The sequence below is a fragment of the Rattus rattus genome, chromosome 4 (genome assembly GCF_011064425.1).
Source record: "Rattus rattus isolate New Zealand chromosome 4, Rrattus_CSIRO_v1, whole genome shotgun sequence".
Lineage (NCBI taxonomy): Eukaryota > Metazoa > Chordata > Mammalia > Rodentia > Muridae > Rattus > Rattus rattus.
Window position 1 is genome coordinate 136,186,358 of NC_046157.1, and position 26,008 is coordinate 136,212,365.

Sequence of the window (26,008 nt, forward strand, 5' to 3'; positions counted from 1 at the left end):
GTGGATCCTAACTTCATTCTGATGCTACCATTGCCTGCTGGAACTGTCATCTTTATTTAAAATGGAAAAACTGAAGCCTATGTAAAATTTACAGCACTGTAAATAATTTACTTTGTATATTTTTATGTAATCTAGGTAGAGTTTACTAAAGGAGTGAGTGTAATGTTACCCATGCTTAAGGTGACACTGCATTTTTCTGATCTTGCCTGCCAGGCCCCGAAGGACTTGGTTTCACTGTGGTAACTAGAGATTCTTCTATACATGGTCCTGGTCCCATTTTTGTAAAAAATATCCTACCAAAGGGAGCAGCAGTAAAGGATGGCCGCCTACAATCAGGAGACAGAATTTTAGAGGTAAGAAGTGAAGTTAATTTCCGTAGTAAAACATTTGTTTATAGTTAAGTAAATAAATAGATAGAGATTTGTAGTAGTCAGTTGCTGTCCCTTGCTAGTACCAGTATGGCCCAAAAATACTAAGAATTGCAGATGTCCAACTCCTGTATATTAACTGGCATTGTATTTCCAATAAATGATACCTTAAATTATCACTTAGTTCAGATTGAATAGGTTATAGTTAGGAATTTCATGCATAAGTTAGATGTAGATAGATACAGAATAGATTATATAGGTGGAGATGAAGAGATATAGATATAGGTAGATATAGGTATAGATAAAGATATAGATATAGATGATATAGATAGAGATATCGAGACAGATATAGATATAGATATATAGATAGGATGATACGGATCCAATATGGATCCCTGGTTATAATGTGTGTTTATGTGGGAGGATAGTGGTGTGAATTCTAGGTTGACAGACATGATAGAATGAGAAAGATATTAAAAAATGAAGGGAGAGGAGGCTGGCGGGATGGCTCAGCGGTTTAGATCACTGACTGATCTTCCAGAGGTCCTGAGTTCAAATCCCAGCAACCACATGGTGGCTCACAACCATCTGTAACGGGATCTGATGCCTTCTTCTGGTGTGTCTGAAGAGAGCGACGGTGTACTCATACACATAAAATAAATAAATAAATATTTTTTTTAAAAAATGAAGGAAGGGAGAGTTAATTTCTGAAAATGATAATTAGAAAGTATCAAGATTCATTGATTTACTGATGATGGTCATAGGAAAGTGTGTCTGTCAACTTCCTAAAGCCGTAACAATTATACATATGCCACAGAAACAGTTATCCTGCCTAGTTTTAAAAAAGGATGAAAAGAAAGATTGCTTATATTCAGTACAAATGCAGATTTTTCAGTATTTTTTTATCTGAGGTTGATTAAATTTCTACTATTAAATTCAGAGATTGAGGCTGACTATATATTAATGTTTAATTTTTAATGTAACATATATTGGAAATTATTACTTGTAGACAAGATAATGACTTCAATTATAAAACTAGTTAATGACGAGCCTAAGTATGCATGTCCCAAGAAGGTCAGAAATGTGGTTTTCAGTAATACCTTTTTTAAGCATATCCCTCTTCCTTTAACCATTGATATATGAATTAGTCTAGGACTTTGTTAAAACTGTGCTGGGGCTAACTTTCATAATCTTATACAAGTCTTCACAGTAGTTTCTCCAAAACTTTGAGAGGTGTCTTATTGATACTGCCAGACCCAAGTCAGCACTGCTTGTACTGAGCCAGGACTAGAGATGCTGGGCTGATTTGGCATGGAGAAGTATTTAGAATACCCCAAAATACAAGGCTTGTTCCTTCCATATATTTCTGCCCAATACCATCATCCTCTCAATCAGGAGCTCTGGTCAGTTGGCCTGGAGAGAAATCTTGTTTGAGACTGGCTGGTTTTAAATCTCCTGTGGCATGAAACGTTGCTTTCAAAACTTCATGCCTGAGAGTATATGTTTTGGGAATGTTTTATCATTCCGTATAGTTCTAGATCACAAAGGATGCTCAGATTGACAAACGAGGCTCTGGGGCTGATTTCCCATAACCTAGGGTAACATGCTGACAGCACTTTTCCAGACAAAGAGAACATTTAGGATTAAAGCAAACATGTACATTTCAGGGTAATTTTCCATACGATAAGTAATTCACTGCTGCCTGGTGCATCGCCAACCACTCCATATCTACTTGATGAATTAATTTGTGACACTTCTCAGTCTGATTTTTTCTTTTGTAAAAATGTGAGGACTTAGGGGAAATAGTGAATATAAAATAATTTACTGACTGAGTTTGTCTAGTATCAAAATGAGGATAGCCATTTCATTATTGAAAGAAAATGTGCATTTGCCTGTATGTTTAGTATCAATTTTCAGAGCTTCATTGCATTTTTGAACACTTAATTCACAAAATAGGTAAAAGGAAGGAAGGAAGGAAGGAAGGAAGGAAGGAAGGAAGGAGACAAAAAGCCACTTAGGAGCTGAGCGGTAACACATGTCTACAATACTAGCACTCAAGAGATCTGGCAGAAATTTCTGAGTTCAAGGGCAGCCCTGGGCTACCTAGAAATCATTCCTTGTCTCAAATAAGGGGGGAAAGGATGATAGGAAATGTTCTAACTGTCGTGAATGTGATTCTGCTCATTAGGTAAATGGCAGAGATGTCACAGGAAGAACCCAGGAAGAACTTGTGGCCATGCTGAGGAGCACTAAGCAGGGAGAGACGGTATCACTGGTCATTGCCCGCCAAGAAGGGAGCTTCCTGCCCCGAGAGCTGGTAATGTTCGAACCTCTGTCTCTCTGAGGGTTTAATGCTCTGTGATGTCTGTGAAGTGTCCATAGGGAACATTCAGAGCTAAAACTTAAAGCTAGCATCAACATGTGAGAGAAAACGTGACATATGTTTTTCTGGATTACCTCACTCAGGATGATACTGTGTGATATTTTTATCTATCTATAAGTTCCATTCATTTACCTGCAAATTTCACAATTTTGTTTTTCTTCACAGATGAGTGATATATGCATTGTACAAATATACTATGTGTTATTTTCCACCCAACAGTTGATGGACATCTAGACTGTGCACATCATGGATAGTGTGACTAGAGCAGTAGTTACCATAAATGGGCAGGGATCTCTGTAGTAGTGTATAGAGTCCTGTGGATAGAAGCTCAGGAGTGATATATCTGGGTCATACAGTAGATATTTTTCCTATCTTTTAAAGAAGCTCCACACCGATGTCAGTAGTGTTGGCAACAGTTTTCACTCCCAACAGCCGTGATTAAGTACCCCTATTGTCCATATACATACTGTCATTTACTGTCAATTTTTTATCTTAGTCATTCTGACTGTAGGAGTTGACTGTATATAGTTGGGGATACATAGACCCACATACATGACAGAGAACTGCTATTACTCTTGGCTAACCTCCAGAACCTAAAGATAGCATATTCTTGAGTGACAGAACATGGGGAAATCAATTTGGTAGTAACCCAGCTTCTCGACTGGCTAGCTCCTACAGCTTTACTTCACCTTGTAGAACATTGCTAGAGGAGTACCGCCATCAGTCCTCCCTGTCTGTGGTCCTGTGAGCTGTAGTAATGAATGACCTTGCAAATTATTCTCTCTGGTGAATGGTTCAGGAATAACCAAAGACTTTCTGATTGGATTAAGATCTGATCCACAAGAAGGAATACAGACCTGGTACAGTTAGAACCTGTATGTACATAGGGCATAGACCCTAGGGGAAAATTACTCTGTTAGTCTACTAAATGGCATAGTATTAAATTAGCTCCTAAGAATTTATTGCATACCTATAGATCAGTACATCTCTCAACTCTCATTAGGAAGCTGCTTCTTATAGTAGATGATTAACTCAGAGCTACAACTGTTCACCATCCAGAGAATAAGAGACTCAAGAGTCCCTAGCTCCTAATGGAACATCTGTGTCACACACCTTCCCACAACGCTTAGGGGACATTGCAGAAGAGATGGGCAGAAAGATTATATAAGTCAGAACCACTGGGTGATTAGAACGAAACAGTGTTTTCTGAACAAAACAGAGCAGTTACACATAACTACTCACAGCAGTTACAGCAGCATGCACAAGACCTGTACAAGTTAAAGCCAGACAAAATTCTCTAAGGAAACTGTGAGTGCGCAGGAAGTTTTGCCCATAACTGAATAATTATTGCCAACTGATGGTTTCTGGGAGAAGGAGAATAAGTTTTATTTAAGGGTGTGATCATGGTAGGACAACCATGATCCAGGGGTTAGCCCTATAGCCAAGAGCGTTTGGAGCAACAGAAATTGGAGTTGTTGGGCCTTTAAAGAAGAAAAAGAGGATACAGAGGAAGGAAGTGGAGGATGAGGAGGAGGAGAAGAGGAAAATCGAAGATGAATTTGGATAGTTAGGGAGGTAGGAGTAGATTTCTGAGGAACTCTAGGAAAGGGAGATCAAATATATAGAATTCTTTAGTCAGAGGGACATGGTTATGTAAAAGATAACAAACTATGTTTTTTGCCTTTTTTAGTTTTCTGTCATGAATCAGTGTTTTGTTTTAGGAATGTATATATAATATATATATATACATATCTCCATGTATAATATATCCATATATATATATATATATATATATGGTACATTAGATTCTAAGAGTATAATATTTAATGAGAAGCAATACAATCATTCTGAATGCCTCTAACTGGATCAGTAATTATTAAGTTGCATAGACTTTGGGTCTGGCTAATTGTAGTGTGTGATTTTTTATTTATTTATGTTTTTATAATAAAGTATGTAAAAATAATTTTTAAGAATAAAATACCACTTCAAAAAGAAAAAAATAAGCGGACAGGAATAAAAATGCACAGAACTCTTCAGAGTGGACCCGCGGCTCATAAGGGAAGTGTAGAGAACTGCAGCTGAGGCAAGCAGAACTGAGTCTCTTCTGAGTTCTGAGAAACGGTTATAGGAAGAGACTGTCATGTCACTAAATCTAATCTCCTCCGCCCAGAAACTACTTCTCTAGTAACTTTTTTCTAAATTGAAGATCAAAGATGCATAAAAATTCCTGTATGTTGACTTTTCCCCTCATATAGCATAGTAACATGTTTGATGCTATACAACTCGGAATTGTTGATTAGATAAATAACAAGATACTTCCCCTGAAGTATAATAATCTTAAGTATAATATCACTTAAAGTGATATTATTGAAGAATTACTTGTAATTTGAGAAAATTTATTATACGAGGCTAATCAACATAGAGGGCATACAATTCTACATGGAACATTATCAGATTATTTTAAAGCCTTGAACAATAATTGTAAGGAAATATTCCTAGAATGTTGGGGTTTTATATGTTAACCATGAGTACATTTTTATTTACTGAAATACTTTGTTTTTAGGATGGTTATAGAAAATTTAAAAGAACTTTTATACAGAACAACAACAAAGGAAACGTGATAAAGGATTCTGGGTAGCTTTTGTTTTGAATCTTTATTTCCTCTGCATCTGTAATGAACTGATAAGGACGTATGTAGGTGACAGGAGGGTGCCACAGGGGTGTGAGCAATCATTGAGGTTGAGTTGGGAGACAGTGGCTCTCTAGGGGGCAGTTTAGAGATAACTTATCAAGTCTGTGAGGCGATATTTATGGATTGGGAAACAAACATACTGCCTATCTTTAAACCATTAATCTATTAATCACCATAACCATCAGTTCAACACATCACCTGCTTACCTTTTCAGGACAAAGTTGGAGATTCTAGGAGTGAAACAACAATTAAAACTCATTTACTGTTCACATTGAGCTCTGCCCAAAGCAGATGGTTGCAAGAAGGTAATGTGGTAAGAACTTCTCAACTGTGCGATACACAAGGAGGAACTTGACTACTTAGAATATAAACCCAGACCACTTCATCTCCTATCAAAAGTGTTGGACTCATAAGTTGCATGGCTCAGTGGGTAAAGGCATTGTTGCCAAATCTGATGATCTGACCCAGGATGCACATGAAAGAAAGAAAACCAGCTCTTGCAAGTTTTCTTCTGATCACTTGTTTCTTGGCAAGGAACTGTCCCAACACACACACACACACACACACACACACACACACACACACACACACACACACACACACACACACACACCACCTATTTCTCTGCACCCTGACTCAGCTATCATGTGTTGTGCACATATCTGAGTATATAGCCTTCCTGAATTACAGCTCTTACCTAGAAATGCTCCTTAGATCATCTACAGGTCCCTCCTCCATTCAGAGTTTTGACATGGAATTTCCACTCTATACTGCTACTTAGTCCCTTTGCCTGCTTCACTTTGCAGGAATATCTCTGCTATTGAAGGAAGATCTACTGTTATAAATAAATAAATAAATAAATAAATAAATAAATAAATAAATAGGCAGAAGGAAACCATGAAAGCTAAGGACATGAGCCCTCTACTCTTCTCCAATTTCAAAGGCAGACTGGAAATGCTGCCTCATCTTCTCCCAGAAGATCCTCTCCCAAGAGAGATGAAGAAGGCCAAAGTCCAAATATTGTCCTCTGAAATGTAGAGGGATTTTCAATCTTTTGTTTATCCCTAAGATTCCTCTAGGAGGGTCAACATAGAAAAGAAACAATAAAAAGAGTTATTGTGTGTGCGAACACTAGAAGTCTGTTTCCTTATCATTCATCCTCTGTAATGACAGAGATGAAAATTATCCTAAAGCCTCAGGGAGACTATGCTCATATTTCAGAAAAAAAGGGAAAACTTGTCCTTTCATTGAACTATGATTCTGGAAAGAACAAAATTCTACGTTAAATGGAAACATTCCAACCATTTTATTGTAAGAGAAACCAAGTGATAAAGCTCTTGCTGGTTGCTTAAACACCTAGAATCCTCCATTTCTATCTTACAACTCCTTCAGCTCCTCCCATATATCCTCTGGAATTCCTGACTGCAAGGTGAATCCCATGTTCTAGAAACTTTTCCTCTTTTTTTCCCCTAGGCAAGAAGCAAAGAGGTATGAGTTTGCAATTTAAAAGATTTTTTTTTTAAGAAAAACTAAAAAAACAATTGCACTTATAATTTTACCAAGTTGAAAAATGTAATTCTTAAAAAATCCAAATAGTTTTGCCTCTGGATTTCTGAATTAAAAGCATAGTTACATAATACATTCAAGTTCCCTCCAAAAGTTGGGAGGAGGCAATGGAGGTTTCCTAACCTAGGAGGTCTCTGGAGCCCATAATGCCTCCTGTTCCATTTCTGTTTCACTACTTCTCTGTGTGATTGGGAGCTGCCCAGATCACTCTGAGGTTACTCTCCTAAATTAGATGACATGTTCTAGTGGGGTTAAAAGGAGATAATACATACAAAGCTCTTGGAATCATCTCTGGCCATTTGTAAGTTTTCAGTATCAAAATCTCCAGTTATTTCTTCTGGAGCATCCCTTCCTTGATAGGAGTGTGAATATTATATTCCACCATAGCTATAATTTCCAAGGGCTCGGCTAAAAACAACCACCCCTTTTGAATAGTGTAGCTTTTCTACTTACTATTCTGGGATCCAAAATAATATATACCAAACACAATTTTATAGCCCATCAGATCTATAAGTGAGACAGTCCCTGTGCATTATTTTGCTCTCATTTAATAAACTTTAGTAAAATTCGATTTCTGTTCCAGAATGATATCATAGACTGAGCCCACCAGGGAACATATTAAATTAATTGTATAACTATGAGATTATAAATGAAAATAAATTATTTTTTCTCATTGTTTTTATCTTATTCAGAATATGGAGGACATATGGTTAGTATTAATTTTCTTAAAGCTATCTTAAAGCTAGAGTCTCAATTTTTGACAATAAAATACCCAAATATATGGACTTTAGTAATCAGAGCAAAGAAAGGATTGGGTGTATGTTTGTGGGACTGGGGGTGGTGCTAGTAAGTATCTATTTCATAGAAACTCAGAACCTTTGTTTGGAAGAAACAAATAGATTTTATTTGTTGTTTGTTTTGGTTTGGTTTTGTTTTTTGTTTTTCCCCAGCACAATAGGCTGCCTTGAGCTCTAAGGAACAAGAAGCCCACAGGAAGTTTGAAAAGAGGTCATATTCATATGTATAAGACTCTCAATAGGAATTACTGGATTGCATCCCCTGCACTGGACGGTTTGAGAGACCAGAGTGAGGAGTGTGTTGTGTGACAGCTTCTTGTTTCCTTTCTACTGTAGAGGACATTGTCACTTTCCTCTCTCCTACCCTGAGGTGATTGATGCACACCCTTAACTCTCCACTGAGAGCCTGAGGAATGGAGGACAGCACTTCCTGCTTTTGTCCTAACTAGCTCCTTTGAAGAAAACAAACTGTTTATTTTTTCCTGTTCTGGGGAAAGTCCTCTCTCCTTGACTAAGCCAGGCTTTTTCACAGAGCTCTGTCCCTTCTGCCTGGCCTGTCTTCTGGCAGCTAAATTATCCTTATTTCTTGCTATCTTTAGCTTCTTGGAGAGTCTTAATGCTTACAGCCAGAGGAGCGTGTGGTCAGCAGGTCTACAGGAAGTGTCAATATAGGACTGTCTCTCAGATGTGACCCTCTGTCACTCTGAATGTCTGAGCATCCATTTCCAGATCATTTCTCCTAACCTGGCACCAGAGAGGATCCTGATGAACCTAGTATGTGTGCACCTCCCTGCCTTCCTCTTGAATGACTACTTAGTGTCACAGGTTTTGTGGCATGAATAGCCAGCTTTTCTGTGTATTTCAAGCTGCACTGACAATCAAATAAAGGAATTTGTGTAGTGACATTACAAGAATTTAGCTGTTCCATGTATCCTTCTCAAAATGACTGCTTCAAAAAGTATCCTTCCAAAATCTAGAGTGAAACACACTTTGATGCCTTCACCTCTTGATGAGATAAGTGTGTATTTAAGAGGTATCCACATAAAGAACATTTTTCCAGCAGATACTTTGGGATTGCTGTTGGGGATAGACTGGTAAGGGAACTGCTATGCCTGCATCTCAACTCAGAATGAGTACAGTGCAGCTTGATTGGCTGTAGGTCTGTCCTATTAAAGATGTGGCCACAAGTTCTTTTCTTACCCTTGGCCCTCAAAATTCTTTTTATTTATTTATTTTTTTCTTATACAAAGAATAAGATAATGGAATCCTTCTATTGAGAAAAGATCTAAAGAACCAAAGAGTTTCTCTTCATTGCTGATCTGTCTCTATGGCTATGATAAAACAATGACTAAAAGCAACATGGGGAAGAAAGGTTTTGTTTTAAAGTACAGGTTAGAGTCTAACACTGAGGGAGGCCAAGGCAAGAACTTGCAGTACAGACCACTGACAGTCGATGCTTACAGGCTTGGCCAGCTACCTTTTTATATAGCCCTGATCCTGGCACCACTCACAGTGGACTCAGCCTTTCTTCATCAAATAGCAGCCAAAGTAATGGCTGCCAACAGGCTAATCTGATGGAGTCCAGTGCTCTCTATTCCAAGTAAGTCTAGGTTTGTGACAAAAACTAATCACCGTAATTGAGGGGACAAGAGAGGGGAGGGAAGAGTGAGAAAGAGAGAGACAGAGACAGACAGAGAAACAGGGAGACACAGTGAGAGACTCTGAGTTATTTTCCTCATATGAATATGTAAATGTATTATTTGCATGTCCTCCTTCATTTATTAGTGAAGAAAGAACATTCTGCTCTTTCTTTGTTAATCTCCTTAACATTTCATTTTCTGACTTGCTGCCTTGTCTTTAAATTATCCTGAAAATCACAGCAACCCTGGTGGGTAAAAGGAGCTGAGAAATTTTCAAATGTGTTTATAATTTCTACCTGCCACATTTGGCTGCTATTAAATGCTGGCCTGTGCAAGTGGGATTAACTGAATTTCAAGCAAGTTTCTCCCACACTCATGATTGAGAACCAAAATGTAGTCATGTTTGTCATGCTGGTTTGACCTTCACTTAGCAGTACTGCTTTTGTGAAGGACAAATGGTGTGCACATATGTGGGGTTCCTTCAGCTGCAGCTTGGCTTAGTGCTTCAGCTCTACCACAGCTACCTGTGCTGTGACCTCATCTCAGCAAATGAGATGTGGCTCCAAGTCCTCTAGGCTTAGCTTGTTATTAGATGGGGAAAAAAAAATAACAGCACCTTCAAATGTCAAATTATTTAACATCATAAATCATGGAAGAATTTTGGTATGAAATCTTAGATGAACCTCATTTAACTGATACATTATTTTATTCCCCTTGGCTATTTGATTCAAATGATTCCATGCTTAATTAACCAAGGTACTTAAGGAAGAAAGGATATTATAGAAGCTGTTTGTGAAATTGAAGGATAATTTCAAAATAATTTTACAATAAATCAAAGTTTAAGAGTTTGAGTTTGCAATTAAAATTATCATGCAAAATCATGTTGCTGCACTCTATAGATTCTCAGACTAAGTCTCTGAATGACTTAGGATGGGGCGCTGCGTGGGAGTTTCTACTTGAGCTTTCTGCAAAATTTCCATTGGTTCTTACAACATTTCTGTTCAGATAATATGTGTCCATATTTTTAAAATGGGTTTTCTTTTATAATTTCATACATATATAATGATCCTTAATCAAAATCCCTCCATTGTCTTCTCTTTTCCTGTTCAAGCTCCCACCAAATCCTTCTTCCTAGGTCTTCTTCTTCCTTTCCTGTCTTTTTGTGTATGTGTGACTCACTGCATTGAACCATAGTTGTCTGTGTGAGAGTTTAGTATTTGGAAGTCCTTTGCTTGAGGAGCGTTCTACTGACTGTACCAGGGAAATCCTATCAAGCCTCTGAGATATGAACTCCAGAAGTGAGTCAAATGCACTCCTCTCATCAAGGACTTTAGTCCATAAAGAAGAGCTACCAGTGAAACAAATGATTCTTATCAAGTATCACAGGATTCCAGGAATGTTCTAGATCAAGAAGAACTTCATGAGCTTGATAGCATTTGAGATAGATCTTGATGAACATTAGGATTTCAAAATGCAGAGCAAGACAACAGAAGGGTATACTGTCCTCAGTCACTCAAAAATTAGGAAGTACCAAATCCATCAAGCAGCTTTTAGACACCCCAACAGAATAGTCTCTTGAGCATGGGCCTAAGTATGAGAAGTAGTGTCATTTGGGATAATTTTGAAAGGGAAAAGAGATGTTGGGTTACTTACTAAGAACCTCCAGTAAAAGTACATCCATCAGACTTTGAGAATTATAGAAAAATGACCATTAAAATCCACTTTTAAGAGTCTTATGGTCTAAATGCAAAGTCCTGCTTTGTGTTCACACTCTACCTTTTGGTACCTGTGTTTCCACATCTGTCAAGTGAGGATCAAAGCACCATTTAGCTTGTAAGGTTGATGTAAGAACAACACAAGCACAGCAGCTAACATGCACTGAGTGCCAAATAAATTCAGTTGGTGTTTCCTTTGTCTACAGCACAGTTCGGTGTGGTAGGCTGTGTGGATAAATATTACTAAAGCTGTTCTTGTTTCCAATGTGCAGATCACATTTTATCTGTGATGGACACTTTTAAAACAAGTCAAAACAGACACAGGGATCTCCTTGTGTTTTGAACTGAAATACTCATGAACTACAGCAGCAACAGCATGGGACAGTCTGAATTGGGCAGCTCTTTTGAATGTAAATAACTTTCTCCATAGGTCATAAAGATACGTGCACAATCTAGCTGTAAAATCATGAAGACAGAACACTACTGGTTTTGGAAATGTTAGAGATAGTGTGGAAGTGTTTCTAAATGCCCCAACAATAGCTACATCATGTTAGCACATCAATTCCTAAGAGTGGTCTCAGGGGCCTGGGGTAATCACTCAGGGACTTGACACACCTGCAGATGCTGGTTCTTCCAGACCTGCTGAGTCAGAGACTGCAGAGGTTGGACGGGGTTTTGTTCAACACACCCTTCTGATGATTTCAATAGTTACAACATGCAGAATGGTTGGAAAATAGCTTTGTGGTAAAGAACGAAGAGTGGAAGTCGTTAGGAGAACCCAGTGGCTGGAGCAGCTGGTAAGCTTCAACAACCAAATTCCATATCCTACTTCTGTATTCTGTGACCAATTTCAAATTCTCTGAAAAAAATATTCTGTGAAAATTCCAAGCCCAATTGAATTGTGCCTTTTTTGGCCAGGAGCCCCTCATTCTGGCAAAGGGCCAGTGGTTAGTGCAATCCAGTTACCCAACTCAATTACACCTGATCCATTTAGGCAAACTCAATTGTACTTGACTTCAAGCCCAACTCGATTGTGTGTTTAAATTTCCACACTCAATTGGATTGTGCTCAGAATCTGTTGCATGCCACCTTGTAACTTGTAGACTTAGGCGCAGCCTAAGGGAAATGTTTTGAAGACTATGGGGTTTTTGGCATCTGCTTGTTCTACTTCATTCTCCCTGTCTCTCTGTCTGCTTCACCAGATGCTGTAAAGTAAGAAATTTCCCATTGCCTCTATGTAGCCACAACATTCCACTGCTATTCTATTAACAATGGTCAGAGTCAAATATTGCCAGGTTCTTGCTTTCCTATTTAAGAAATTGGAATAAAAGCCCACACAGGTTTGCAAACCTAACAATGATTTAAAGCAAAGCAGTAGAAAAGATCAGATTGCATTCCAGGGGAGCAGGAACCACAGAAGTGAAAATACTAAAGAGTCCCAGAAAGTAACACTTCCTCTTGTGGGATTCAAGAGAAAGAGGAGTTTCGATTCCTACAGGGTGTGGTGAAATGGTTCTCAGTTTTGACTGGTGGGTCCTTCCCTTCCTTAATGCATTTAATGTTAATCATATGCATGCCCAATTACAAATAGACATACGATGGCATCTTAGTTATGGTTTCATTGCTGTGAAGAGACATCATGACCAAGGCAACACTTATAAAATAAAACATTTAATTTGGGGATGGCTTACAGTTTCAGAAGTTCAGTCCATTGTCATTTTGGCAGGAAGCATGGCTGCGTGCAGTCAGACATGGTGCTGGATGAGCCAAGAGCTCTATATCTTGATCTGAAGACAACAGAAGACGGTCACCAGGCATGGCTTGAGCATATATACTACCCCAAAGCCTGCCTCCACAGTGACATACTTTCTCCAACAAGGCCATACCTCCTGCTAGTGCCACTCTCTATGGACCAAACACTCAAACACATGTCTATGGGGCCATAGCTATTCAAACCACCACAGATGATATATTGGAGATTTTCCCCAAAAGTTCACTTGAGGACACATTTTTCCTACTGCACATGCACCACAACTACTTCAGGCCTTCAGGCTAGATCATAACCCACCCACTGGCAAACACACACACCCTTTACCAAATGAGAACTATTTTAAAGTAAGATTTCCTTTTGCAGAGATAAACGTTTCTATTTTGATTCAGCATTGGGGTTCATCTCTGCCAGCCTTTTGAATGGGCTCAACAACCACGAGGCTAAGGGATTAATAGTCATTTGCTACTCTCTGGGAAGCACTTACACCTGAAAGAATGTTTCTGAACCCTGTCAGCAAAGTCTAGGTTTGATAAAATTGATAATGATAAATGCTCTGGTTGAGCCTCATTGAAACCAAGGGAGGGAGTACTGGTCATTGTACCTGAGCCTGTGGCTTCCAGGTGTCAGAATGTAAATGCTTAATGGCTTTTATCACAAGGCTGCTTTTGTTGGAGATTGAAATCACTGGAAGCAGAAGTGTCTTGTGCTGTAAAGATCTCAAGACTCTTCAGCCTGCTGGGGCCTCTAATTACATGTTCCTCTAAAGCTGACAAGGAAGATCTGGGAGTTTCAGGCCTACTTTCATAGCACAGATGTTATGTCTTGTTAGTAGCTACTGCCACTGTGCTTAGACTTCATGAGTCTAGAAATGGAACAGATATTTCCTAAAATACATATTTAAACACCCCCCCCAAAAAAAGGTAATGTAGTGACCAACAACCCCCTATGTCCCCTCCATCATCTAGTTAGCCAAATGTAACCAGTAATTTATACCGGCTGTTGCTAGAGACCAGCTGCATGAGAAGTTGGACACAGAACCCTGGGGATGATCTTGATTTCCTTAATTGCCTCCATGTCTGTGATCAGTGTGCTCATGAAGGTAGATCTGGTGTAGATAAGGAAATGTGCTCATTGTATAAAGGATATTTGACAATTAGGGGAAGAAAGTGTGGTCCTAATTGATCATGGCTGACTTTTCCAGCTGTTGCTGAGTAAACAGCACATCTGTGAAGCTGCCACCGCAGTCCATTTCCTTCGGAAGGTGTACTTAGAGATTTCTCAACATGCTTCATCAGCTGCCTTTCCCAGGAGACTATGTCATCCTCATCAGTAGAGAATACCAACTTAAGATCACTGGAATTTTTTACCTAAGGTCTGATCAAACAAAGATAGACACTTAAATAACAATCTGTTGCCACTTACCTCTTCCATGCCCGGTCCCTGAAGATTGTCTGGGCAATGACTTTTAAATATGTTCTCATTATTTTTAATGAGTGTGCAGACACGGGACGCATAATGCAACAGTAGATAGGTGCCCTTTCTCTGAACTTGTCACATATAATAAAACATCGCAGAGGTTAAGATGCATTTTCCTTTAAGATATTATAATTATTTAAATCAAGACACCCATGTACAATTCATATACTATTCAGCTATTGTTGCTGCCTAAGTGAGGCTCTACTGAATTCCTAGTTCTTTTTTAAAAAGAGTGTTTCATTACAAATGTTTAAAAAAAAAAGACAAAAGAACACTTAATACTGTTATGTCTCTTTAAGTTTACCCTTCTTTAAAATCTGCCCTGGATGGCAGGATATTCAATTATAAAGGAGTTCAATTATGTTTCCTGGCCACTTATTGAGTTATATGAAGGACTTTTATCACCTAGTCTTTCGGTAATTAATTCTTTACATTTCTTAGAGGCTTAGGGCCTGAGGAAGGGTTGCTTAAGAACTTGAGATGTTATTTCAATTTTCTGATAGTTTTTTTTTCTTTCTCTCCTTTGCCTTTCTCTCTCCTTTTCTTTCTTTTTTCTTTTGGATGCAAATACCACTCTGTAAGCTATCTCTCAGTTACTGAATATATTCATTTCCAGGATGGGAGATGTAGCTAAGTCCATTGGTTGGACACTACGCCCTGGATTAAACCCCGAGTGCCACAGAAGCACAAAAGTAGAGTATACAATGTTACAATCCAGGGGCTGACAATGGAAACAATGGTAGCAGAAGAGAAAAAACCCTCACCTCCCAGGACAGCCCCATTGTGGGGATTTATTCTCTGGCTGCGGGTTTGTCCTAGGTGGGGATTTGTTGAGTGTGTGCTAGATAGTTTTATGTCAACTTGACCCAAACTAGAGTCTTGAAGAGAAGGGGGGGGTATTCAATTGAAAAAAATAATTCTGTAAGATCCAGTTATAAAGCATTTTTTTTTTTTTTATTATTATTAACTTGAGTATTTCTTATATACATTTGAGTGTTATTCCCTTTTCGGTTTCGGGCAAACATCCCCTCCCCCTCCCCCTCCCTCCCCCCTCCCCTTCCTTATGGGTGTTCCCCTCCCAACCCCTCCCCCATTGCCGCCCTCCCCCCAACAGTCCCTAGTTCACTGGGGTTCAGTCTTAGCAGGACAGGGCTTCCCCTTCCACTGGTGCTCTTACTAGGATATTCATTGCTACCTATGAGGTCAGAGTCCAGGGTCAGTCCATGTATAGTATAAAGCATTTTCTTAATTAGTGGTTCGATGGGGCAGGGCCAGGCTCATTGCGAGTGGAGTCATCCCTGGCTGGAGGTCCTGGGTTCTGTAAGAAAGCAGGCTGAGCAAGTCATAGGGAGCAGGCTAATAACCAGCACCCCATGGCCTCTGCATCAGCTCCTGCCTGCAGGTCCTGCCCTGTTTGACTTCCTATCCTGACTTCCTTCAGTGATGGTCCTTTTCTTCCTGTCTTGCTTTTGGTCATGATGTTTCGTCACAGCAACAGACACCCTAACCCAAACAGTAACTATGGGAGCCAGTGGTTCTGGAACTTGGGATTGTCTGCCTTTTCATCCCTGGATGAGTTACCCACCTTCAACCTGACCGGCAAGAACTCCCTTCTTTGTCTTCCTTTCCGGTAGCTCTTTACCTTTAGACATTTGACTTCTCACTAGAGAACGAAAATACATGCCCTCAATTTAACATGGAAACATGCCAAAATGACCAAACAGAAAAACACTAATCAGAATATCTATTTCATAATTGTTTTCACTCCACACTTCCAAAATGATGTTCCAAGAGAAGTTGATATTCATGCAGACTGTCTTCTTGAGCCTCCATTTTCTTCTAGAGGTAATGGGACTTTGCTTAGGCAATGGCATTGTCTGAACCCCCATGATAGAATGTTGACTGAACAGTTGTTTCTGCTACACACTGTGCCATGCACTGGATATTCAAACACATGCTAAAACATGATACCCTGAACTCCATTAGCTGACACATGCTAAGTTCTGTTGGAGAAGGGAATCCAAACAGGCCTGTCATCTTGAGGAAAGGTCACATAAGGGAAATAGTTGCACCAATTCAGAGAATAATTTGAGATATCAACAACAAAAGAGAAAGTTCTAGAAAAAAATGAGGCAAAGCCCTTTAAAAGTCAAGAGATTGCCATAGTCAAAGAATTTTCCCATCATGAAAGAGTACATTTATGAGACAGGGTAGTGCTGAAGAATAAGGAGAAAAAGAAACTTTGAGGGAGTGGGGGAGCACAAGGCGTGGACAGTGGAGGAAAAACTGAAATATGAAAAACTGAAATATGAAGCAGGGAGAGACAACTTCAGGAATAAGCTTTGTCATGAAGATACTTTTCCTGACACAACACAGAAGGCCAATGCAAAGTGAATTTATGGTCTAGATGCAGTTTTCTTGCATGTTTTGTGTACCGCCCCAAACATAAAGTCTCAATGTAATGATTGACTTCTTTTCGTGGCTCTGTGGGCCACACGGGTGGTGCTTTGGTGGTGTTATGAAGACTTAGTCATGCAGCTGCATTCAGCTGTGGTATTTACCTGGCTGGAAAGGCCTTCCTGATAACCTCTCTTTCATGTCTATCCCTCCCTGCAAGCTCTTAGGTATTACTACTTTGTTTCTTCTTTCAAAGTGTTCTCATCTTCCAAAAGGACTAGGTAAATCTTTATGTAGCTTTCTCAGGACCCTGACCAGGAAAGATTTGTAAGAACTAGAGTGGTGAGAGAGTTCATATTGATTACAAACTTGAGAGGATCTAGAATCAGCAAAGAATCAAACCTCAGGACACTACTGGGGGTATGGTGACTATGTTTTAAGGTCAGAAGGTTCACATTAAGTGTGAAAGCATTATTCCATGGCCTGCAGTCCTGTACTAAGTAAAAAGGAGAAATTGAGCTGATCACCAGAGCTCATCACTCTACACCCCTGCCTGAATGCAATGTGACCAGCCACACTAAGCTCTTCCCACCACTAACCTCCAGACAAAATGAATTAGACTCTCACACTATGCGCCAAGGTAAGCCCTTTCTCCAGAACGACTTTTTATTTTATCTGGGGTACAAGAAATGAAGTGAGAAGCTGCCCAGTGGGATGTCTGGCTTATTCTCTTAGATAGAGCAAGTCTCAAGACCAGAAAAGAGGGCAGGCATAGAGAAACAGATTCTCAGTATGGATGGAAATGGCCCCAAAGTCCTATTTCCAAGAGATATTTCACTGAGGGCTAATATGGTTATAGTCTACTGTCTAAGTCAGAGTTTCTATTCCTGCACAAACATCATGACCAAGAAGCAAGTTGGGGAGGAAAGGGTTTATTCAGCTTACACTGTTCATCACCAAAGGAAGTCAGGACTGGAACTCACACAGGTAAGGCAGCAGAAGCTGATGCAGAGGCCATGGAGGGATGTTACTTACTGGCTTGCTTCCCCTGGCTTGCTCAGCTTGCTCTCTTATAGAATTCAAGACCACCAGCCCAGGGACAGCACCACCCACAATGGGCTGGGCCTCCCCACTTGATCACTAGTTAAGTTGATCAGCTGGGTCTCATGGAGGCATTTCCTCAACTGAGGCTCCTTTCTCTGTGATAATTCCTGCTGTGTCAAGTTGACACACAAAACTAACAGTACAGTCTACTACATTGTGGCCCAGGAATGCCCCTAAATACTTGGGTTTGAATTGTTTATTTAGATTTATCACCTTAATTCCATTCAAAAATTATTTAGTGGGTACACTACTAGGAAATACAAAGTTGATAAAATATGTCTCTTTCTCCTAAATTGTTCAACAACATCTTTTTTTTTCCGGAACTGGGGACTGAACCCAGGGCCTTAATATTTACTCTTTAAGACAATCGTACTCTGAACAGTGATGAGGACATAAGAGTTCAACTGTGTCCATTAATAATAAGCTAATAATACTAACATCATTAAATTAAAGTAATTTGACAATAAGCAAAATGAACTTTCATATCTATATAAGGAGATTGAAGAAAATGGTGTCCTGAGATTCTTCCTCCATCCAAACACTACTCTTCGAATTTCTGTGAATGAAATCATGGCCTACACTCAGTTCAGACAGGACCTGAATTATGAATGATCTATAGATATGAATGGGCAGCAGGAATCCTTCTCTGCCTATGTTTTTCTTCCACACTTCTGCCTGCCTGGGGAGCATTTGACCCACAGACTGCCATCTCCTAAGTAAGTGGAGAGCTAGCAAATTGCCAGCAGTTATCTTTCTCATGTCTATATCTTTGACCTTCTGCCATGACAGCACTAGTTGCCATAGTAATAGGTGCAGAGGGAACCCCTCCTTTGGTCCTCTCCCAACATCACTGCCTCCATGGCCACCAGGAAGAGCTTCACTCCCATAGCCAAGCATGCAAGGATGAGTGGTCCTTTTTTTTTCCTTTCTTTTCCTTCTTTTCTTAGTTTCCCTAGACATTATTCAGTACAATTCCTTTATTAGAATGTAAATTATCTCATATTGGCTGGTATATTTAAAGTGCAGTAGAGTCCTGTAGTCCATATAAAATTTACTATTATTTATTTTGAAGAAAAAGAATTCTTGGGGCTGGTGAGATGGCTCAGCGGTTAAGAGCACTGGCAGCTCTTCCAGAGGTCCTGAGTTCAATTCCCAGCAAACACGTGGTGGCTCACAACCATCTGTAATGGGATCCAATGCCTTCTCTGGCATGCAGGTGTACATGCAGATAGAACACCTGTACATTAAATAAATCTTAAAAAAAAAGAATTCTTCACATTGCAAGGACTAAATGTTCAGTATGGCTTCTAATGAAGAATCACTGTACCAGGTCCACAGCCACCAACTGTTTAAAGCTTGTTTTCTTTCCACATAAGGAAAATGACTAGATTATAAACTTCATTAAGGTTTAAGTCATCTTTAATATTAAAAGCTGTTTTCTGGATTGTTCTATTAGAATACTGTGTGTGTTGAACTTTCGTGACTTGTTGAGATTTTGGCAGATACTTTCAGTGTAATCATAAACGCAGGAACCCTCAGCTCCTCTTCATACTAGACAAGCTGTAAATAAATTATATAAATAAATATTAATGCAATTATTAACTGGATAATTTTATGTGCTGTGTAGGCAAGCCGGGAAATTAAACAAAGATGAAGGCTGTTGATTTGTTGGTGCAGGCTTGCTCTACATAACAATGACTTACTCTCTATGTCATGGAGATGCAAGGACTCTAGATCGAGCCTTGTCTCCAGCTGCATAAAGGAGTGTGATTGTAAATAAATAAGTAATTTTTCACACTGGCCAAGTTAATAACATGTCACTATTATTTGTGCACTCCTGCAACAGACACCAAGTGCTGTTTATCCTGGCTGAGAGGAAAATAAAGACAAAAAGCTACCCCTCCTTAGTGGCTAAGCTGAAGCTCAAACCCCTGCCTTCACTCCCACCAAGAAATAGTCTCTTTAACCTGTAGAGTTCTTTGAAGAAAAGAATCACTCTCACATGTAAATGCCTCTCTTCCTTCTTAAACCTTTGAAATATAACCCAAAGATTGTGTTGCTTCTTCTCTCAGCTCTCAATGGCTCTCAGGGGAGTTGGCCTCTCTTATCAGGAACTCCCAGCCAGGCAGGGGGCAGCCAGCACATGGAGAGGCCAGGGCGGAGAGATGGTCAAGGTCATTGGGCAGGTAGTGAAAGGCCCCTCGCTGTGTTAAACAAATGCAGCTTCCTTCCTGGCTTCCGGGTGGAATGATTTTGTTTTTCACTTCTCTGCTGGTCTGAGAACAATCGAGATGCATAAGGCCATTCTCCCTGGGAGGAGATGTGCATTCGATTATCATAAATCCGAGAATCAGGGGAGCTGTGGTCAATGAGAACAGGCGTTCTTGGGTGAAATAAGAGGTTTAATTGAAAGTGCTGTCCCAGGGGAGACAGATGATTGAGCGCAGTATTGAGTAAATGTTAATTACCACTGTTCAAAGAATGAAGAAAATAAAAGAAAGATCATTTATTTTAAGTTTTCCTTTCTGTTTCTTTTCAAGGGAATGGGAGAGATTACTCTTGTAAGTGGGTTTTGCTCATGTGCAATGTTGAAGCACAGGAAGACTTTCTTAGGAAGTTAAGGCTGAATTTTATGCAGATAGTTGTGTACTATTGAATGATAGCTTAATATATATTTGTGTGTATTATATGCACCTATATTTATATATGTAAATGTGGAGTGTCTTACAGTGTAACAAATTACTAAATAATGTATAAATTACACTTTGGATATGCCTTTCAGATTTATTTTATCCCATATTTTCAGTGTGTCAGTTTTTTCTCTTCCCATTTATAGGAAAAAACCTGACGAAGCACACAAACATGCCTTACTCTCAGTACTCTCTACTCTGTATGTACTGCTAAGATATTGGAGCCTATATCACTCATATTCATTTAGCAACCACCCTCCTTTTGATATTGCTAAAATTCTGGGACCCAGCACTCTGAGAGAAGACACTGGTGATCAAGGACAACCTTAACAAAAAAACAACCAGTCAGGTGTCTCTTTTACCTATTTTATTGAATTATGAGTCAGATCCTTCATTCAAGCCCCATAACTATAAAGGTTGTTCTTGACTATCTGTACCTGTGACTAAATGGTTTAAATGACAAGGACCAGGAGAGACTGAATATATGACGAGTGCAGTCCTAGTTCTCATTCCCAAGCTGGTGCTCCAGTAGGTAAAAATAAATATGTCAAAGCAACTTTTTGTTTTTTTAGTTTTATTTAGAGGTAATGTTCACTGGCCAAATTCAAACCTTTGAAATCGCCTACCAAGGTATTGATGTAGATATAGTCATGTTTGATTATAAAATTTTACCTTTCGGGGCTTAATTTTAAGGGGGGGGTGTTTGCCAAATGATATCAATTGTCACAGTAGTGTAGATATGAAGAGCAGATTTGCTTCATCCCATATCAAAACATAGGAGTGGCTGTGATCGATCAGATGAGGACAAAGAAACATGTCACCATCTTGGAACTTGTGCTGCTGTTTCCTTGCGTAGATCAGCCCTTCCTTGGCATCAAAGAGTAACCAGTCATGACTGTGCTAAGCATGATTATAGCGAGGAGGGAAAGGCAGCCACTCTGTCTGTTGTAGACATCCCAAAATCATCACTAAGATTCCAAGATACCAACTGGCCATGACAATAGTGTTAATAGTAATTCCTGTACAAATAGATGACCAGCCTCTCACATGGTTTTCATTTCAGTGCTGGAACTTAACATATTTCTTAAAAATTCTTTTTGACAAAATGTAGCTTGGTATACAGAAAAAGAAACCAAGGAGTGTCTATCAGCAATGTTACATTCCATCTGCTTGTCCTTAGCCATGCATGTGATAGTTATTAGTGACATAAATGTAAGTGTTCCTTGTGGCCCTTCCTATCTGTAAAGATTTATATAAAGACTTAGATGTCACGTGATTCGTGCTATGCTCTAGTTGCATATAAAGTACTCTAACCACTTAGGCAAGCATCTACCACAGAGAGACTGTAGTTAAGAGGCCTTGGTGGGTCTAAGTGTGCAATCAGTTCTCAAAATTCAGTGAGGGGGAGAACATGTATTTTAGGCAGAGACAATCTCCTATAAAACATAAAAAAGGTATTTGTAACATGTGAATGATTTCTATTCTAAAAGACATGCCAGAAAGTTCAGTTTAGAAATGTTAAAAAAGGCTGTTTTTACAGATAAGATACAAGATATGGCTGTCACATTCTGTGCCCTTTGATACCATTATTTCCAAGGGGCAGTATGACAGTGAAATGTCAAGAATATTGATGAAGTAATCCCACAACAAATATGTATTAGATGCATGCCCTCCCAGATACTAAATGGATTCAAAGTTTGAATTAAATATAGTCTCTGTCTTTGATTAGATCACAGTGGCACAGCAGAGTTAAAGTAGGCAACAGGACAAGTAATTGTAAGAATAGGAAGAAACTGATGAGAACCATAGGAATGAGAAAAAGAAAGCTAAATTGGAAGGAGTAGTACGGGACTTATCTACTGATGTGATTCGGGAGTTTGTCAGATCTAATGGAGATGTTGAGACACAAAGTACTTGGAAGTAAGCACTAAAAACCTTTATTCTATCACATTTTCAGAGCCAAGTTCTTTTTAGTTCAAAATACTTTCTATGGTAAATCCAGACATACATGAGATTTTTTTTTCCTCATGTATGATTTTATACCATATCAGAAAACCTATAGGTCTAGCCCATCAAGGAAGCAGTTGACCAAAAATATACATTCACTAATTATGCTGAGAGGGACCTTCATTTGAAGTACATCCGAGGTCAAAATAGCATTATTTGGATTACTTTTAGAAGTTGAACTCCTTAGGCTTAAGCTCAATCGAGATAGGTCTTATGTAGGCCATGGCAATCTATGTGCCCATGTTGGAAAATGCAGCTACATTAGTTCACAAAGGAAAGGAATCCTGCCCAACCTCCATTTAGCAAATATTGATTGGAACTGTTCTGAATTTCACAATGTTCACATTTACACGCTGATTTTACCAGAATTAAAGTAATAAAAATGTATTTCCTCACCCTTGTTTTGCTTTCATATATAGCAAGGAAGAAGAGACTTTAGAAGTTGAGTACCAAGGGAAAGCAATACAAAGCGAAGGTCAATGCCAGTCAGTAGTTTAAGCCATGTAAATAGAGCTGCGTCCCTCTGACCAGTTTTTGCTTCAGGAACACAAAGGTCATGGAAGAGATCACCCTGATTTCTTCATCATGAGAAAAATCTCACAGGCCCACAAGCCAATTCTGTTGAGACAACCAAAAATGGCACTGTGTCAGTGAAGGCATGGTTCAGGAAGAGAAATGTAAACCCTGTGTGTTTTATCATTAGCCCTGGGTAAGAGCTATGCATCAAAACAATGGCATCCAATTGCTGAGTGGAATTCAAGTATTCACATCCATATAGTAGCATTATATTGCTCTACCCTTGTTGAGATCTCAGTATCATTGGAGAGTCTGTTTCCCTACTGTACTCTATGAACTTAACCATGTCAATGTATTTGGCCATTTGATGTGAGCAGATGTTACGTACCAAATACCTGAAAAGCACTTTGACTTTTGGTGTGTGCCTTGCATCATGTGATCAATAATGGTCTGAGGAATGTGAGGTTGTGAGTGATTGGGACATGGGGAGCATATACATCCCTCATCAGGCGCTGGGAGGCAAGCATACAGTGCACTGGAGCCCAGCCTGTGCTAATTAAACTCTAGCCAACCTGTACAAATGCAAACCATAAGTATGCAGTTTACTGTGAGTAACAACCCACTTTAGATATAACTTTGTCACAGGCTATTCTTGGAGCAATGGCTGACTTGCAGATTCACTTCCTTTCCTTCATGAATCAGCTCTGGGCAGATTTTCTTCTACCTTCTTATGTCTGACACATAATGAACAATAGGAAGATGTATTCACATTTTAATTTGGATGACTTCTCATCATCCATAGGACCTAAATGACTTCTTATTTTATAGTCACTTTTGTCTAACAATTAATTTAAACAGAGTAATTGATTTAATTATTAAGATAAAAGGCAAATTATATGTCGATCTGCAAATGGCATATTACATATACTAAGAACATTTTCATTACAATAGTAAACATCACTATGAATTTTAAATGGTTGTTACCCACTGAGATTCCTCCATCCCTGTTTGGAATTTAGAATTATTTATCATTAGTAGCAGACTAACAGCATTGGATTCCTGCTGGAGTCACATTAGATGCAGCTCAGACAACAGAAAAAGACACAGGGTAAAAATGGTTACGTTTTTATCATTTGTTTTATTTTACAACCATTAACCAATTGGCAAAAACTCCATTTCCCTACTCCTCCTCAAATATTCCCTTTTTAATTTTTGAGGATTTAATTTATAAACTGTACCTCTTTGAAGGCCATACTCATACTCTTAGAATACTGTGTTAGAATTAAAGGGCATTATTTTCTGACCTAAAAATGAGTGTTTACTAGGTCAGTTAGAGAAACTAAGGGAAAGTAAGATGCATTTCTACCTTGAAAATTCTTAAGTTGGGGAAAAAGACTGTAGTTTCTTTTTTTAGAGCCATTATAGCCTAAATAATGGTGTATGTGCTTAGAATGAGGATTGCTCTATAGACCGCCCTTGTACTTAGACTCTAATGGGGGAAGATGCCATTCAGTAGCCATTATACCTCTTAAGAGTTCAATGAAAGTAACCTGTAATTTGTTGTCTTTAACTATTATGGACACTTCCCTATCCGAAACGCAGGAGAGGGAGTGAGATAGAGGAAGGAATAGAAGGAGGGAGGGAAGGGAAAGGGAGGAAGGGTTAGTTACAGAGAGGGGAATATTGTAGTTATAAGAAACTAAACTTAAGACCTTTTCTCTTAAGTAATATCTAAACACTAAGAGCTTCAAGCTCTGTGTCTTTTCCGTGTGGCATACTTCTCTGGTACTCTGAGCTTGAAGCTCAGGCTCATTGTGAAACAGCTTTGTCTTAGTTAAGGTTTTACTGCTGTGAACAGACTCCATGGCCAAGGCAACTCTTATAAAGACAACATTTAATTGTGGCTGACTTACGAGTTCAGAGGTTCGGTTCATTATCATCAAGGCAAGAACATGACAGCATCCAGGTAGGCATGGTGCAGGAGGAGCTCTGAAGGCTGCTAGCAAAACACTGGCTTCCAGGCAGCTAGGATGAGGGTCTTAAAGCCCAGATTCACAGTGACACACCTACTCCAACAGGGCCATATTCTCTAATAGTGCCACCTCCTGGGCCAAGCATATACAAACTATCACATTCCACTCTCTGGCCCCCATAGGCTTGTCCAAACACATGAGTCTATGAGGGCCATACCTAAACAGCGTAATACATAATACAATTAGTCCAATTTCAGAAGTCCCCAAAGTCTATAGCAATCTCAACAATGTTAATAGTCCAAGGGTCAAAGTCTCTTCTGAGATTCATCCAATAAATTAACCATAATCCCCAAAACAAGACAGGAAACCAGGTAAACAAACTGCATCTCCATAACTGATGTCAAAGCTGTCTTTAGATCTCCAAATGCTTTTTATCTTTGTTGACTGCAACAAACTTTTTTCTCCTGCTTCTGTTCCCTGTTAGCAGCTTTTCTCAGCAGATAACACATGGCTCTGGCATCTCTAACATCTTGGGGTCTCCAAATCAACTGAAATGTTACAGTTTATTGTTTCAATATCTGGGATCCACATATGATCTTCTGGGCCCCTCCAAAGGACTGGCATCACTTCTCCAGCTCTGCCCTCTGTAGCACTCCAAACTCAGAGTTGAACTACTCCACTGCCACTGCTATTCTTGGTGATCATCCCATGGTACTGGCATCTCCAATACACTAGGGTCGCCTGCTGCTACTAGGTTTCACCGATAGCCCCTCATAAGCTCTCTTCATGGTGCTGAGCCTTCACTCCTTTGCATGACCCCTTCAGTCCTAGGCCATCAACTACAACTGAGGCTGCACCTTCACCAATAGCCTTCCCTAGCCTCTCACAATGCCAAGCCTCAACTGTTCTTCAT

General features: G+C 39.3%; 1 protein-coding gene across 1 annotated transcript in view; it reads left to right on the forward strand.

The window, feature by feature from the left end:
* Pard3b (par-3 family cell polarity regulator beta) overlaps positions 1 to 26,008 on the forward strand; it is a 986,886-nt gene that overhangs the window by 521,566 nt on the left and 439,312 nt on the right. Inside the window, 2 exon segments of the mRNA XM_032901196.1 lie at positions 214 to 353; positions 2,557 to 2,685. Of these exon segments, the coding sequence (XP_032757087.1) occupies positions 214 to 353; positions 2,557 to 2,685 (269 nt within the window).